Source organism: Rutilus rutilus (assembly GCF_951802725.1).
Source record: "Rutilus rutilus genome assembly, chromosome: 17".
Lineage (NCBI taxonomy): Eukaryota > Metazoa > Chordata > Actinopteri > Cypriniformes > Leuciscidae > Rutilus > Rutilus rutilus.
In genome coordinates this window covers 2506814-2522107 of record NC_140230.1, presented here as the reverse complement: position 1 = coordinate 2522107, position 15294 = coordinate 2506814, and the positions used below count along the sequence as shown (strand labels likewise).

The 15294-nt window shown below is 40.1% G+C and overlaps 1 protein-coding gene and 1 long non-coding RNA gene across 2 annotated transcripts; both read left to right on the top strand.

Annotated features, from left to right (window-relative positions):
* The first annotated feature begins 3077 nt into the window (after positions 1-3077).
* LOC311276522 (protein FAM200A-like) lies at positions 3078-5407 on the top strand. Its single transcript, XM_084386222.1, has 2 exons — positions 3078-4899; positions 5106-5407. The coding sequence occupies exon 1, from the start codon at positions 3116-3118 to the stop codon at positions 4892-4894; it is 1779 nt and encodes a 592-aa protein (XP_084242348.1). The 5' UTR covers positions 3078-3115; the 3' UTR covers positions 4895-4899; positions 5106-5407.
* Positions 5408-11555: 6148 nt separating this feature from the next.
* On the top strand, positions 11556-13359 carry LOC311276230. The gene is made up of 3 exons (XR_014625042.1): positions 11556-12490; positions 12821-12908; positions 12993-13359. It is a non-coding gene; the product is annotated as an uncharacterized lncRNA (long non-coding RNA).
* The last annotated feature ends 1935 nt before the right edge of the window (positions 13360-15294 follow it).

Genomic DNA, 15294 nt, shown 5'->3' with positions numbered 1-15294 from the left:
GCCACCTCAAATAAGCTTTTATTTGCCAATTTTTTTGTCAAAAATAATCAAATAATCAATCAAATCCTTAACTTTGAAATATGTATGATAAAATGTATACTTTAGTTTGTACAAAGAAAGATTACACTTGAATTGTTGTTTATTAAAATATTTACAAGGTAGATGTAAACAAACTATTAAAAGGTAAATATAAGCCTTTTCTTTAAATAATTTTTATTGTGTTTTATTAGTGACAAATTTGGGGAGAGGATAAATATTCCAAAACTGAAAATACAGTATGAGAATTAACTGCACAATTACATGTTTTCCTTGGCTATTATAGGCCAAATTGCAAGCACAATATGTGGAAAAATAAAAAAGAATTGAGATGCTTCCAACTGTTGCTCTTGCATTCTTGTGGCTCAGTGACTCACCTGAATGAATGGCTCATTAAGTATGCGGTCCTCAGGTGTGAACCACTAAATATGCATGATCGTCGACGCCCACTCGAATATTGCCTTTCCAAACAGAAAGTGCTTTGCAAAATTCAAATCAATGTATTGTGTTATGTAAAGGATTAGGCAGGGTGATTTTCACAAAATTTTGAAGAAAAAACACTAGGCGATGACATCCATTAGACAAAAGTCTTATTGGCACATATTTAATGTGTGTTTTGTGGTCTTATTTCAGAAACTTTAGTTTTTTGTTTTTTCAATAACCACGCATAAACATTATTCTCTCAAAAATGCAGACATGTACATTCTTGTTGCTCACATATTATGGTAGCCCTGTTTGTGCTAAATAGTAGGGATGCACCGATGCATCGGCTGAACATCGGTAACGGCCGATATTTGCCTCGTTAACTGCCATCGGCCATCGGGAAATAAAAATGACATTCGCCGATGTCACATGGGCGTCAGTTTGGTTTGATATGCTGGGGACAGAGACGCATTCGGAAGTGCATTTTCAGAAGTGCTGGGTACAATGACGCATTTATTTAATTTTTTTCTATGAGAAAACTCCTTTTCTCGAGAAAAGAACGACCATGGTGTGTAGCAGAAGAAGCGGCGGAGTATGCACGATCCGCGAGTGCTGAAGACGTTCTGCACGGCTTTGATGGGTGCGCAGGAGGACACAAATGGGCGGCGACCGCTTCTTCCAGTGGCGGGAGCTTTTCCCTCAGCGCCGTCAACAGATAGAGCGTTAACTGTACACACCGCCGCCGACTTGAGCTGCAAAGAAGCTCTGGCCTCCCTGTCAAGGACGCTTGTCAAAAAGTACGGGGAAGCTTGACCGCTCTGAATAGTGAGTGACAGCGCGCGCGCCGTCGGGGCTCTCTCTCTCTCTCTCTCTCTCTCTCTCTCTCTCTCTCTCTCTCTCGCAGAAGAGCGCGTGCGCGCTTAAAATTTAATATTTTGGTATGAACATTCACCCGTGTTTTTTCCCTCATAAATGCGAACACGAAAAATAAAATGAATATTATAATGTTTTTTTTGTTGGGTCAGACAATGATTACCACATTTCTCTCTCATATTGCTCCTCATAACAACTGAAAAAGAACTTATTTTATAAGGTTATAACTGTCAACCAGAAAGTGACATTAAAGGTTTTTTTTGTTTCATAAATTGGTCTGATTGAATTTGTGCTCATTCTAGGATAGTGTGATCAAGAGCCGAAAGACTTGTATGTTTCCGTGGCACAAAAGAAGGAATAAATAACAAAAAGAAAAAACATCGGCATCGGCCATCGGCCAAGTTGTTAAGTTAAACATCGGTATCGGTATCGGCCCAGAATTTCCCAATCGGTGCATCCCTACTAAATAGTGTGTAAATTTTTTTTGCCATTACTATGTTTATAAGCAACTGAAAAAAGCACAAATGTCAGGGCATGTCAGAACATCTCAAGGACCCCAAAAACACCTCAGACCCCAGAGGGTTAATGGAACACACACACACACACAGATAGACAGAGACAGAAAAAATCATGATGTTATATCACCCAGACCCAGCAGAGGGAGCCATTTCAATATAACAGGCTGTCATATCACCCAGACCCAGCAGAGGGAGCCATTTCAATATAACAGGCTGTTATATCACCCAGACCCAGCAGAGGGAGCCATTTCAATATAACAGACTGTATCAATAACATGATGTATTTAAGAAAGCAACTGAAATAAGCTTTTATATTTTAAGATATTATGACAATATATCACAACAAATCGTTCTGACTTGTGAGCCAGATGCGTTAGGGAAAAAGATTGATAGAGGATATCGATCAGATTTAAGTAGGGTTGCCACCCGTCCCTTAAAATACGGAATCGTCCCGTATTTGAGAATAAAATAACGTGTCCCGTTTTGAATCAATACGGGACGGGGTTTGTCCCGTATTTCCGGAGTTGTCTTCAATGCAGCATCTCTCATGCAAATCATCCGACCGGCATTCTGTGAAGACTCGTCCTATTCTGCCCCTGATTGGGTAATACTCGCTGCCGCTGCTGCCATCGTTGGATTGATTGTTTTTTTTTTCAGGGTCACGGCCAATCAGAGTCAGAGGAGGGCGGGTTGGCACTCAGAGTGTCGATTTGAAAGAATGGCGGAGGCTGCTACAGATACAGATACATCTTCATACCTCAATCATCTCCTGAGCAGTGTTGCCAAGTCCGCTTATTGTAAGCGACTTTGGGCTTGTTTTTCTGTAAAGTCGCTTACAAATATTGGTAGTCGCGGGTCGCGTTTTTTTGGGCTTGTTTCTAAAGTGTAGTTGCTTATTTGGGCTTGATCCCAGCTCCATAATAAATTGTCAACGTAGGAGTTTGTCTAGCCTGTTCTCTCTGTCCCTCCCCTTTCCCCATACACACAGGAGACAGCAGAGTTTTTTCCCACCCACATCATGCTTCTAATTGGCTCTGACCCAGATGGCAACGAGTACTAGCCAATCAGAGGCAGAGCAGGGCAGGGCAATGGTTAGGAAAACGTCGTCACTCGTCAGTGAGTGACGTAAACTTAAATGAATGCTTAAATGAATGCTAAATGAAATTAAATGAGTATGTAAGTGTGAAATACGTGCACACCATGCGGACCTCGTACAACATGCTAGCACAGAGAAACATAAAAAAAACTTAGCACCGTTCTCCTCAATGAGGCTTACAGACATTGGGTTCGCGGTCTCCAAACAGAATGAGTCAAGACAGAGAGCTGAGCTGAAGGTAGCCACTTATGTAGCTTGTCACACATCCATTAAATCAGTCGATCATCTTGGGGAGTTAATGTGCTCAACTTGTGATAAAGACATCAAAATGCACCGGACAAAATGCACGGCATTAATTAACCATGCCATTGCTCCGTGTATGTTCACAGAACTTCAGAGGGATATTGGAGGTGCTGATTACTCACTTGTTATTGATGAAAGCACAGACATTTCATCTGTCAAGCAATTGTGTGTGGTAATCCGCTACTTCAGTATGACACTGAACAAAGTTGTGTCCACCTTTTTGGGTTTAATAAACTTGGAGGGTGAAACAGCAGAGGCTATTGCCTCCACTCTGACCCGTTTTCTACAGAGTATTGGACTGGACATCAAAAAGTGCATTGGATTAGGTACAGATGGCTGCAGTGTTATGGTAGGGAAGAGGAATTCAGTGTACACTCACCTTCTCCAGAAAAACCCAAATCTCCAGCTGCTCAAGTGCGTGTGCCATTCCATACAGCTGTGTGTAAGCAAGGCAGTGGAGACCCTCCCACGCAACCTTGAATACTTGGTCTCTCATTCTCACAACTGGTTTTCCCACAGTGCTCTTCGCCGCCGTGAGTATGCAAAGATCTACAGCCTCATCAATCCTGGTGAAATCCCTTTGATGCTTGTACAGATGTCAGGTACACGGTGGCTTTCCATCCATGATTGCTGTTCGCGCATACTCAATCAGTGGGATGAATTGAAGCTTCACTTTCAGCTAACCAAAGACAACCAGAGATGTTATGATGCTGAAATCCTGCACCAGATGTTCAGTGATCCTGTTAACAAACTGTACCTGCTGTTTTTAATGCCTTTTCTACAAGAATTCAACAGGATCAACAAGCTGTTCCAGCAGGACAGGGGCAATCCATTCAAAATGTTGGAGTGTCTGCTTCTTTTCTTTCGCTGCCTCATCTCCAGAGTGGTGAGACCTGGAATGATCCCCACATCAGATGAACAACTGCTTGCAATTGACATAACAGACCCCAGTGTTTTGTTACCTGTGGGTGCAGTCAATTATGGGGTTACCTTCATGATGGCATTGGATGAGGCAAGAATGGAGAGCACGGCTGAGAGAAATATGAAGAGCAGGTGCCGTGACTTCTTGGTGGAAGCGGGCAGACAAGTGCAACAGAGACTCCCAGCTAACATCCAGATATGGAAATCTATGACTGTGTTCAGTCCGACTGTCATCCTGTCACAAACTAAACCACAGCTCAGCTCAGTCTCAATGCTGAAGCTCTACTCTGGTGATCTTGCAGCTCTTGAAACACAGTATCAGGCTGTTGCATATCTCCCATGGACAAACAAAGAGGACAGCCAGGCAGAAGCCTTTTGGGTTGAAGTGCTCAATTACAAAGACAGCAGTGGAGACCACACTTTCAAAAAACTTGCCCTCTTTTCTCTGTCATTGCTCGCGATGCCTTTGAGCAATGCTGATGTAGAACGAGTGTTCTCACAGATGAGCCTGGTCAAGTCCAAACTGAGGAACAGAATGGGACAAGAAACTCTCAGCAGCATACTCCACATAAAATACGGACTGAGAAGACAAGGCTTATGCTGCAAGGACTTTGCCCCAAGCCAAGAGATGTTCCAGCGCTTCAATAGTCGCATGTACTCTGTGAGTGGAGCATCAGAGAGCAGGGAGATGGATGCAGATGAAGACAGTGAAGATGAATTTTAATTAAGGTAAGCACTGTTACTGTATCTTTTTTATTAGAGCCAGGATATGATGCTAAGAAGAAAAGTTGTTTTTGATGAATGATGATAATCCTCAAAGTACTGTAATATTTAATAGGATTTAGGGAATTATAGGTATCCATCTTCTAGTGTTATAGCTGAAGTATAATTTGACCGTATCCCTCATTAGAAAATCTTACCTTTTCTTTCTGCAGCACAAGCTCTGGCCTCTACACATGAAGGAAACAGCAGTGGATGTATGAAGATACACCTGAAGAATTCCCCAAAGACATCAGTACAAGGCCATGTTCTACAGAGAGTGAAACTGTCTACTCTGACCTGTCCTGTGGCGTCTTAAGCTCATATGCCACTTTGACATTTGACTTTGATTGGCCCTCTTTGGGTCACCACACTCTCCTCAACTAAACAAGAGGATAGTTACATTCTCATTTCACACAAGTTTTTGTTATGTTTGTTTTGATTATTTATATGGTTTTATTATGTTCTTGTTTGAATGTGGGCCATCAAGAATGTCTGGATGTAGCACTAAAACATGTTGAATGTTTCAGGATATTTAAGATATTTTCAGATATTTCATAGGTTCAGCTCAGACAAATTGTTATGTTGTTAAATATGTTTAATTTGCACCTTGGTACCTGAAGCAACTTGAAAGATAATGTTGGTGTTATTCTTCATATATATATAAGGCTAAAGTGTTATGAGTCTTATATAAGGCTAAAGTGTTATGAGTCTTAAGAAAAATGTTTTAGACCAAGCCTCATCCTCACCAGTTCAAATGGTTTAATTGTGTCTAAACCAGTTTATTGAAGTCTTTTCTAACTCACTCATTTGTTTATCAGAGCAGGAGCCACTTTATTGCTGCACACTAAAATCATCAATAATTTATCCTGTTTCTGGGTTATAGTTATTTAAAAATGGGATCTTCTGCAGTCCCTGCAATAATAAATAAAGAATTTGTGAATTCAGGATTATATTTATTTGTGTGTGCAAATTTTAATTATAAGAGGTTTACTGTGTATATAATGTAGTTGGTACATCAGTCTATATTTGATATCCCATCACATCAGTTTTCTAATGTTAAATAATGTTAAAAGGTGGTTTAACTCCCTCTTGTGGTCATTGTCTTGAAGCTCAGGGGGGATAAATAAACTGTACCGTGTGTGCAGTTTTTTAAAACTGCGCACAGTTTACCAATCTGTCCACATGGATGTAAATTGACAATCTGTACCCACAGTTTAAAATCCGTCCCCACGGATTGTAAAATCGTGCACACAGTTTATTTATTTTTCTCTTCCCGGAACCTAGGGGGGCTCCGTAGAAAAAGTCGCTTGTTTTGGGCTTGTTTTCACAGGCCTGGTTGCTTATTTGTCTCGCGAGATCTGGCAACACTGCTCCTGAGGCAGATAGTGTAATGACAGTTTTTTAATCACCTCAATAATTTTCTGATTGATTACATTAGATTTCATATGCTGCCTATTTGTTAAGAAATAAGGTTAAAAATGTAAATGAATCATGTTATGGTATGATTGGTTGGTAAAACTTTACAATAAGGTTTATTTAACATGAACTAACAATGAGTAATACATTTGTTACAGTATTTATTCATCTTTGTTAATGTTAGTTAATAGAAATAAAGCTGTTCATTGTTTGTTCATGTTAGTTCACAGTGCATTAACTAATATTAACAAGATTTTAATAAAGTATTAGTAAATGTGGAAATTAACATCAAAGATGAACAAATGCTGTATAAGTGCAGTTCATTATTAGTTCATGTTAATTAATGTAGTTAACTAATGAACCTTATTGTAAAGTGTTACTGATTTTTTTATTACGGTTAAGGTGTACAGTCAGACACATAAGCATTATTTTAATAAGAGATATATTTAATAATAGAAATATAGTGCCTATGTGAAGCAAATAAACAACTTAACTAATTTAAATGATTGCATCCTTCAATAGGCTACTGTAGAATTAACAATAGACTATATAAAATAGATTAACTTACCAATAATAAAAAAAAATTGACATATACACGCCCCCCAGAAAGGTGGTGAGAAAGACGCTTCAGCTATCTTAAAAAATGTAGGGTGAATTTTATGGTTTCAGTAGATACACTCTTAAAAAGAACAAAATGTTTTTCAACTTTAGCAAGATATTTTTTTTATAGCCATTTCATTTATAACCTTTTAAAAGAACAGAATGTTTTTTCATCTTCAGCATGATAATTATTTTATATACTTATAAAGAACTTAATGTTTTATGTAATATGATTTTTATCTAAAACTAAATTAAATGGTTTCAGTAGATTTTTTTAGTAAGATATTATTGTATATTATTTGTGTAACATTGTTTAATCTCAGTTTCACTGTACTGAGGGATGTCAGACAGAGACAGACGCGCCCCGCTCTTGAGTGCGCTGGTTGAGACATTAGGAGGGGGTCAGAGCTGGACGGTGAGGGGCGCGCATGCAGGCACGCGCGCGCGCGCATAGTCACAGAGACACACGCGCCCCTCTCTTGAGTGCGCTGGTTGAGACATTCAGGAAAAACAGTTTTTTGTTTTTACCACTTTTAATAATGCATTGATTTTTAAAAACTCTATTACAACTTTTTATAATGTATAAAAAAAAAAAATAATAAAAAAAAAAAAACATTTTTATAAATTTTAAAACATTTTAGCCCTAACAAAACATTGACCATGTTTCATTCTGATTGCTAACTCCTTTTCATACATTGCATTTTTGTGGACATCGATGGTATACTTCAACTTTCTAAAATAAGGTAAGCTGATTTTATAAACTTTCATCTAAAACTAAAACAATTGGTATTAGTAAGCTTTTTATATACTTTTATTCAGCTAAAACTAAAACAATTGGATCAATAAGATATTATACTTTGAAAGAACAGAATATTTTTCAACCTTAGTAAAATTGCTTTTTCAACCTTAGTAAATTAAAATTGCTTTTTCAACCTTAGTTAAATTGCTTTAGATTATATAATTTATATTATATAAAGGATGGAATGTGTTTGTGTGACATACACTTCTCACTTTCACTGCGGAGGGTGGGAGGGAGTGTGAAGCCGGGGGTGCCTGTGACACACCATATAACCACAGATAACTGGGACAAAGTTCAGACAGCTGTCAAAAATCACACATAGAACATGACACCGGTTGCTTGAAACCAGGGCCGGAGTGGGACTCATTTTCAGCCCTGGAGTTTCATGCCTTAGACCGGCCCACTTTAGTTCCCGACTGACTAAAATAATGTAATTAAACCCTCAGTATATATGGCCCAATCTTTCAAGGGCTATCTGGCCCTTCCCCCTACCCCTAGTGCTGCCCCTCCAACCAAAAGAGAATCAAGACAAGGGGAAAGTGCAAGGGGTGAACTGGGATTGAGCCTAAGTCTGCAATAGTGCACTGTTCTGTACAGCCTTGTAATTCATTGTATTTTTCAAAAATATACAGGGTTTTATAAATACAGAGGTCCCAAAAGTGATCTTGCTAGGGGGTTCGGGGGCATATTATTTTTCCACTGTCATTGGCAAAGAACATCTGTGTTAAATAGGAATCCATTGTAATAAAGTTATTCTCATTATGGGCACAGTATGTTATAGGCTATTGCTCTACCTGCTCTCCTCTCTCATCTCCATCTCCTTCTCTCGTTCTTCTTCTCTCAGTCTCTTTATCTTTACCTGTAAATCTCCCCTTCCTGAAGCTGAGCTTAGATTGATACAGTCTTTGCAAAGTGATTATTTATGTCGGTCGTTTAAAATTTCTATCGTAAAACAGCTGTTTAGTTTAACCACTTGCACCTTATCTCGTGAAGCGTCGCGTTGGGATTCGCGCTTCTGTGAACATAAATCCCGCTTGCTTTGATCGGTCATCTCAAACATTTTGCCATTGCCGACGAGCGGTGTTTGAGTGCTGAAGCAGCTCAGATGATGAGGTCGGTTATCGTCGCGATATGCGAATCACTGCAGCACCAAATTAGAGTTAATATTAGGCAATTATTTCACAACGTTCATTTACTCAGGAAAAATTACCGAGGTCCGGACCTCGGAGACCTCAATGGTCGGTACGGCCCTGACTCGTAGGCTATTTGGCCGCAGTTTCTAGAGATGTTTTATTATTCTGGCCTTTTCAGCGCCGCCTTTGCGCCTAGGCTATTATCCTCGTTTTGTATCTCTTATTTTTTGTTAGCACATCTCTAACAAAGTGACTTTATTTATTTTTTCTGTGGGGCTGCGAAAAAATAATAATAATAAAAATAGTGGGGCTGCGCTATGACTGGAGCCTATAGGGCAGGGATAGGCAACTCCGGTCCTGGAGGGCCACTGTCCTGCAGAGTTTAACTCCAACCCTAATTAAACACACCTGAACAAGGCAATCAGTGTTTTCAGGATTACTAGATAGATACAGGCAGGTGAGTTTTTATCAGGGCTGAAGCTAAACTCTGCAGGACAGTGGCCCTCCAGGACCGGAGTTGCCTATCCCTGCTATAGGGAAAGCATTCAACCCAGTGCCATGACAACACCGGCCCTCCTGGCCTATAAAACAGACCGGCCCACCGGGAATTCTCCCGGTGCTCCCGATTAGCCAATCCGGGCCTGCTTGAAACCCGTCAAAATCACACACCATATAACCAGACAGAAACCCATATAACCAGACAGCGGCTGTTTGAATCAAGCACAAGCATTAAGAAAATGTTCTGGGGCGTTTCATACGTCACCGGCAGTGGCAATACAGGTGGAAATGGGTGAGATGCCTCTGCAATTAAGAAGGGAACAGTTGACAGCCAACTATTGGGCAAACCTGCAAGGACAAGATAGGTCTCACCCCACAAGAGCAGTTATACAGGTATGCTGGGAGCACGAAAGAGTTAAAAGTCAGAGTTTTGGATGGGTGGGTGATGCTATTGGGAAAGAGATGGGACTAGAGGGAAAGGAATTTAGCCCAACAGTAGTGTGGATCTAGAGATTTTAAATAGCCACACAAGGAGTAGAGAGGTGTTGGATGTTTGTCAGGAATTTTGTGATAGGATGAATGACAAGTATAGTAACTATTTGGTCATATTCACCGATGGGTCTAAAGATCCTGAATCTGGAAAAGTTGGATCTGCTTTCAGTGTACCAAAAATGGGGGTAGAGATGCAGAGTAGACTTTCTGATAATTTATCAGTATTCACCGTTGAGTTGGTGGCTGTTTGGTTGGCATTGCAGTGGATAGAAGAAGTTAAACCAGCAAAACTTGTCATATGCTCAGACTCTAGTGCAGTTCTGAAGAGTTTGCAATCATTTAGGTCACAAGCAAGACAGGACATAATATATGAAATACTAGAACTTCATTCACGGATTTGTCAGATGGGGGTAAGGGTAAAATTGACATGGGTTCCAGCACATGTGGGGGTGAAGGGAAATGAAACAGTAGATAGGTTGGCAAAACAAGCCAGTAAACGGGAAGCTGTGGATATAGCAATTACAATAAGTAAGGCCATCCTTAAAAATATTCTTGTTTGCCGTAACCCGACCGACCCTGTCAATTTAGTACCGACCCAATTATTTATTTATTTTCCCTTTTAGTCCGACCGACTTGCCGGTTGTAAACTTGCGTTAAGACCGACCGATTTTTTTTTTTAACTCTTCAAACAACTAATACAAATGCAATAAAATAATCTTAGTTATTAAGTATTGTGAATATAAATTGCCTAGACCTACATACAAACATAAGCTACGTTCTTTCTTTTAAATAAAAACCCGTGGCGCGTCATCTGATTATGTTTACACCATTGGTTAAGGCATGTCACACTACGGCCTGTAGGCTAAGTTCGCTTCGTTTCATTCACTGTCAATGGTTCGCGCTTGGTAATGATGGCTGCGGCTTTACTCTAAAGATTATTTCATTTTTATATGTTGTTGAATATAGTTTATTAAAAAATAAACATGCGAGAGCGTGTTATAGGCTATATGTTTTAGTCAGATATGACGACGCTACTGCAACACGCATTGCCGCAGATGAGAAGCTGAGCATCAACGTGCTATCGCAAATCAAAGTGAAAGTAAGTCGCTGACGCTTAACACACAATCATCATCATTAAATGCAAAGAAACGAAATGATCTTACCAGGGCTGTTTCCGCTTTCTCTTGTTGCGGGCTTTGATTCAGAAATTTTAGCTGATGATCAATAAAATAATGTATCTCATAACTGTTGCTTTCGGTGACGTGCACTCCATTAAATCTGCATATAGCGGGAATTGAAGATCGGATTTATATCCGCAAAAAACACACACATTTAGCCTATAGGATGTAAATGGGATCGTTTTGATAAATCAGATGACAATCCGATCTGAGAAAACGCATGAAGTGGCCTGGTGTAAACAGCCCCTAGACATAGGTGAAAAATGTTCTCTCTCTCTCTCTCTCTCTCTCTCTCTCTCTCTCTCTCTCTCTCTCTCTCTCTCTCTCTCTCTCTCTCTCCCCCCCGACCCCGATTTTATTTTATTTTTTATAAAAAAATATATACTTTTTTATATAATTATTTTTATATATATAAAAAAATATAGACCTACCTACCGACCCTTTTTTATTTTTTTTTTGCTGTTACTGCAAACCAAAATATTTTTAAGGATGGCCTAAAGCAGAAGCCAAAGCACAAATCTGGTCAGAAATTAAAATAAAATGGCAGGTATATTGGGATGCAGAGGAGAAAGGGAGACATTTATATAACATTCAACAAAAGGTTGGGACCGAGGGAGGGTCACGGGAAGGAATCGAATGGAAGATGGTTTAGTTACTTATCTCCGGCCCACACTCCAGTACAGTAGGTGGCGGAAATGCACCATTAATGTTGGATCCCAACTGCCGTTAAACATCAACGAAGAAGAAGAAGAAGAAGAAGAAGAAGACACACATTAGCTGTGTCCCAGAGTGAAGGCTGCGTCCTTCGAAGGCCATATTTGAAGGCCGATTGCGTCACCGCGGCACGACAAAACGTCACAGCGGCGCGAAGAAGGACGTCCCAATTCAAAGACTGCATCCTTCGAAGGGCGCATTTGAAGGCCGATTGCGTCACCTCGGCACGATGACGGCTGTCCCAGTTCAGATATGCATCCTTCGAAGGCCGTATTCGATGGCCAGTTGCGTCATCACGGCGCGACGAAGGCTAAAAGCGATGCCAAATGCACCCTTCTTTCCCCGTGAAAGGAAGGATACAAAAACGGATCCTTAGTGGCCTATCCTACCCCATAAGTCATTGAGCGCCGGTGACGAAAGCATTTTCATTTGAAAAAATGGCGTCCTCGAGTTCGGTGGTTGAGGGAAAATTCACTTTTAAATGTAAGTATTATGTTTTCATTTACTTAAATAGCTAGCGAAACCACAGTCAAAAGCCACAAGTTTTTATTTCTTATAAACTTCATCTTAACTCCTTTGTTACCACTGGGTGGCTTTATTTGTCAGGTGGTTAGACGCAAAACTTGTGCTAATTACTTTAATAATTTTCAGGGAGCAAGGAGCAGACCGAAGTCTGAAAACGACCATTTATTCACCGGGGTGAAAAACTCCGCCAGCGTGGCTTGGAGGTAAGACAACACCTACTTGTAAAATTTGCAGTAGTCTGTCTCACTTGTGTATTATAATAAATATCACTCACCCTAGAAAACCCACAACAATAAGAAAAGCAGTAGATGATGCAATGGGTTTCACTTTTATGTGTTTTTGTAGTGCTGTCATGCAAGTTATGTTTACAAAGGTTTTAACCACATTTGAGTATCCAGAAATATGATTTCTAAACTATTTTGAATGCATGTCCTGATGTGTCTTTTTTCAGTTTTAACAATGCACTAATGTTAATATTTCATTTGCACCCCTGTGTTATAATTTTTCATAAGTACCCTTTTCTGCTTTTTTAGAGCAATTCTGGAGAAAATGGGCCTGCTGGGGAAGGTAACCCCCATGCAGGCAAAGAAAAAATGGGACAACTTAAAAACAAAATACAAAGTAAGAAAGTTAATACACACATCTTTGCTGAAGTGTAATGTGCTGTTGTTGTTAACAAGCCATGGTTAATTTGCTCTGCCTTAGGATTGCAAGTGTCCTGGGACAGGAGAGGGAGTGGGTGGGAAAGCCACTGCTGAAACGTGGCCCTGGTTTGTCCTCATGGATGAGGTGTTGGGACAGAGGCATTCTGTCAGCAGCACCAGTACCCGCAGCAGCAGCACTCGCACCAGCACCACCACCAGCACGGAGAAAGCGGGACTATGATGAGGAGATGCTGGACCTCATTAGAGAGGACATGGCTCTGCAAAGGGAGGCAGAGGAGAGGAGAGCTCGAGAGAGCAGGGAGAGGATGGACAGGCTGTTTGTGCTTCTTGAGCGTATGGTGGAGAAATATATATATATATATATATTTTTATGTATATATAAAAGAGGATTTTTTATTTACATTAAATGGAAAGAGGAAACTTAAGTTTTGTACAGTTTATTTTTGTAATCTAAGTTATATTAAATGATGTATTTTTTTTCAAACTTGTGTACAGTTTATTTAAAATGAATAATAAACATTTTTGTTCCATTTCTGTGCATTGTTTATTTTTTAAGTAACTTGATGTGTTGGGATATGAAATAAAAAGGAACAGTTCTTGACATTGCTTTTTTTTTTAATGACAGGTTTGACAGGCAATTTGAAAACAAACAATATTTTATACTATAACAACATTTGGAAAAAATAAATAATTATATAGATAAATAACGTTTTATAAATAATAAATAACCATTTACAACATAACTCAAATATCATCTGACAACATAATTTAAATGAACAGTACATAAATTAAGATTTCAGCTGAGCAGGGAGACCCTGGTGGAGCTGCTGGACCCGGGTGGGCTCCACAATAGAGACGCTGGTAAGGCCTCTCTGCCGGTGGGTGGGACATCATCTAGGATGGTCTCCAGAGTGTTTGACTGCATAATTTTCACTGTCCACTGCATTGAATAACAACAGGTTTGCAGGGCTGACTCAATCGACGGCTGCCATCTCACTGAGATCATTTCAAAAAGAGGGAAGAATAAAATAAATTCTCATCCTCAAATCAAAGCATAAAAAATGTCAACATGTAAACCCATTCTATGGACATTCATTTTTGGTTTTGGCCATAATAGCTTTAAAGTTCTCTGACTTGCCTGTTACAAATAATCATGGTCAATGGGAACCTCCTCCAGGGCAGACACCTCTGCAGACAGCTGGTCACGCCAGGGAGCCCCACTGACCGTCTCCAAAACACGCTCCCCCTCATCCTCCGCATCATCCTCCTCATGCTCATCCTCCGGGGCCATGATGTCACCAACCCCAAGGCAGATGTTGTGGAGGATGGCACAGGCTGTGATGACCTGAAATGAAAAAACAAAACAAAAAATGATATGGTCTGGAAGAAAGAAGTTAATTATATTTTTTGCAAATGTATTTTTCATTTAACTTACATGAGGTACAAAGGTGTGGTGCACCTCCAGCGCTTTCAGGAAGATGGATCGGAACCTGGTCTTCATCATCCCAAAAGCACGCTCTATAATGGAGCGTGCCCTGGAATGATGAAGATTAAAGCGCTGGGCTCCCACACCTCGTACTGGCCTCTTGTAGGGAGTGATGAGGGGGAAGTGGGTGTTGGAGACACGGGTACCCTCCGTCTGCGAGGATGAAGTGCCCTGGAGGAGGGTACACTGACCTCCTGTACAGTGGGTATTTATTTTATTTTTTTCAATTGGGGAGACTATTTAATGTTTACTGTTCTATTATGTTGGTATTTAAAAGTTTCTGTTATGTTAGTGTTTTGGGTGGTTACCATTGTAAAGTGTTGAGCTTGTGCGTGGGTTGAGGACCTGCTAACAAGAATTCAAATTCATTTGTGTTGTCATAACACAATGATTTTGCAGAGATTAAAAACAAATGTCAATAAAAACTAGTTGGTTGTGTGGAACCACTGTCCATAATTGAATTGAGTTAAAGTATATATTTTTTTAGTGTAATCCAACTGATCCTCTTGATATTTCATGTCTCTTCAGGGTCATTGTTAGACAAAGATGGCTCCCGCAGTCACAGTATGATGGGAACAGTGCCAAAAGTTATTGTCACACCCCTACAACAACTCGCCTCCCATTTGCTGCTGCCTGTATATACAGTAAGAGTCTGAACCGGATACAGCAATACATTCATCCCTGCAGAGGACAACGCAAAGGAAATTGCAATCAAATTCAAAACTAAGTAATCAGAAAAATGGATCCCAGAAATCAGCCTCAAGGTCCCTGGAATTCATCAGAGAAATCAGGAATGCTGCAGCCTACACCACCACCACCAGCATACCAGGACAATCCTGCTGGATACCCTCCATCC

Bases quoted from the DNA above. Each gene is read 5' to 3' on its own strand.
- LOC311276522 (XM_084386222.1), top strand. From the start codon at position 3,116: ATGAGGCTTACAGACATTGGGTTCGCGGTCTCCAAACAGAATGAGTCA.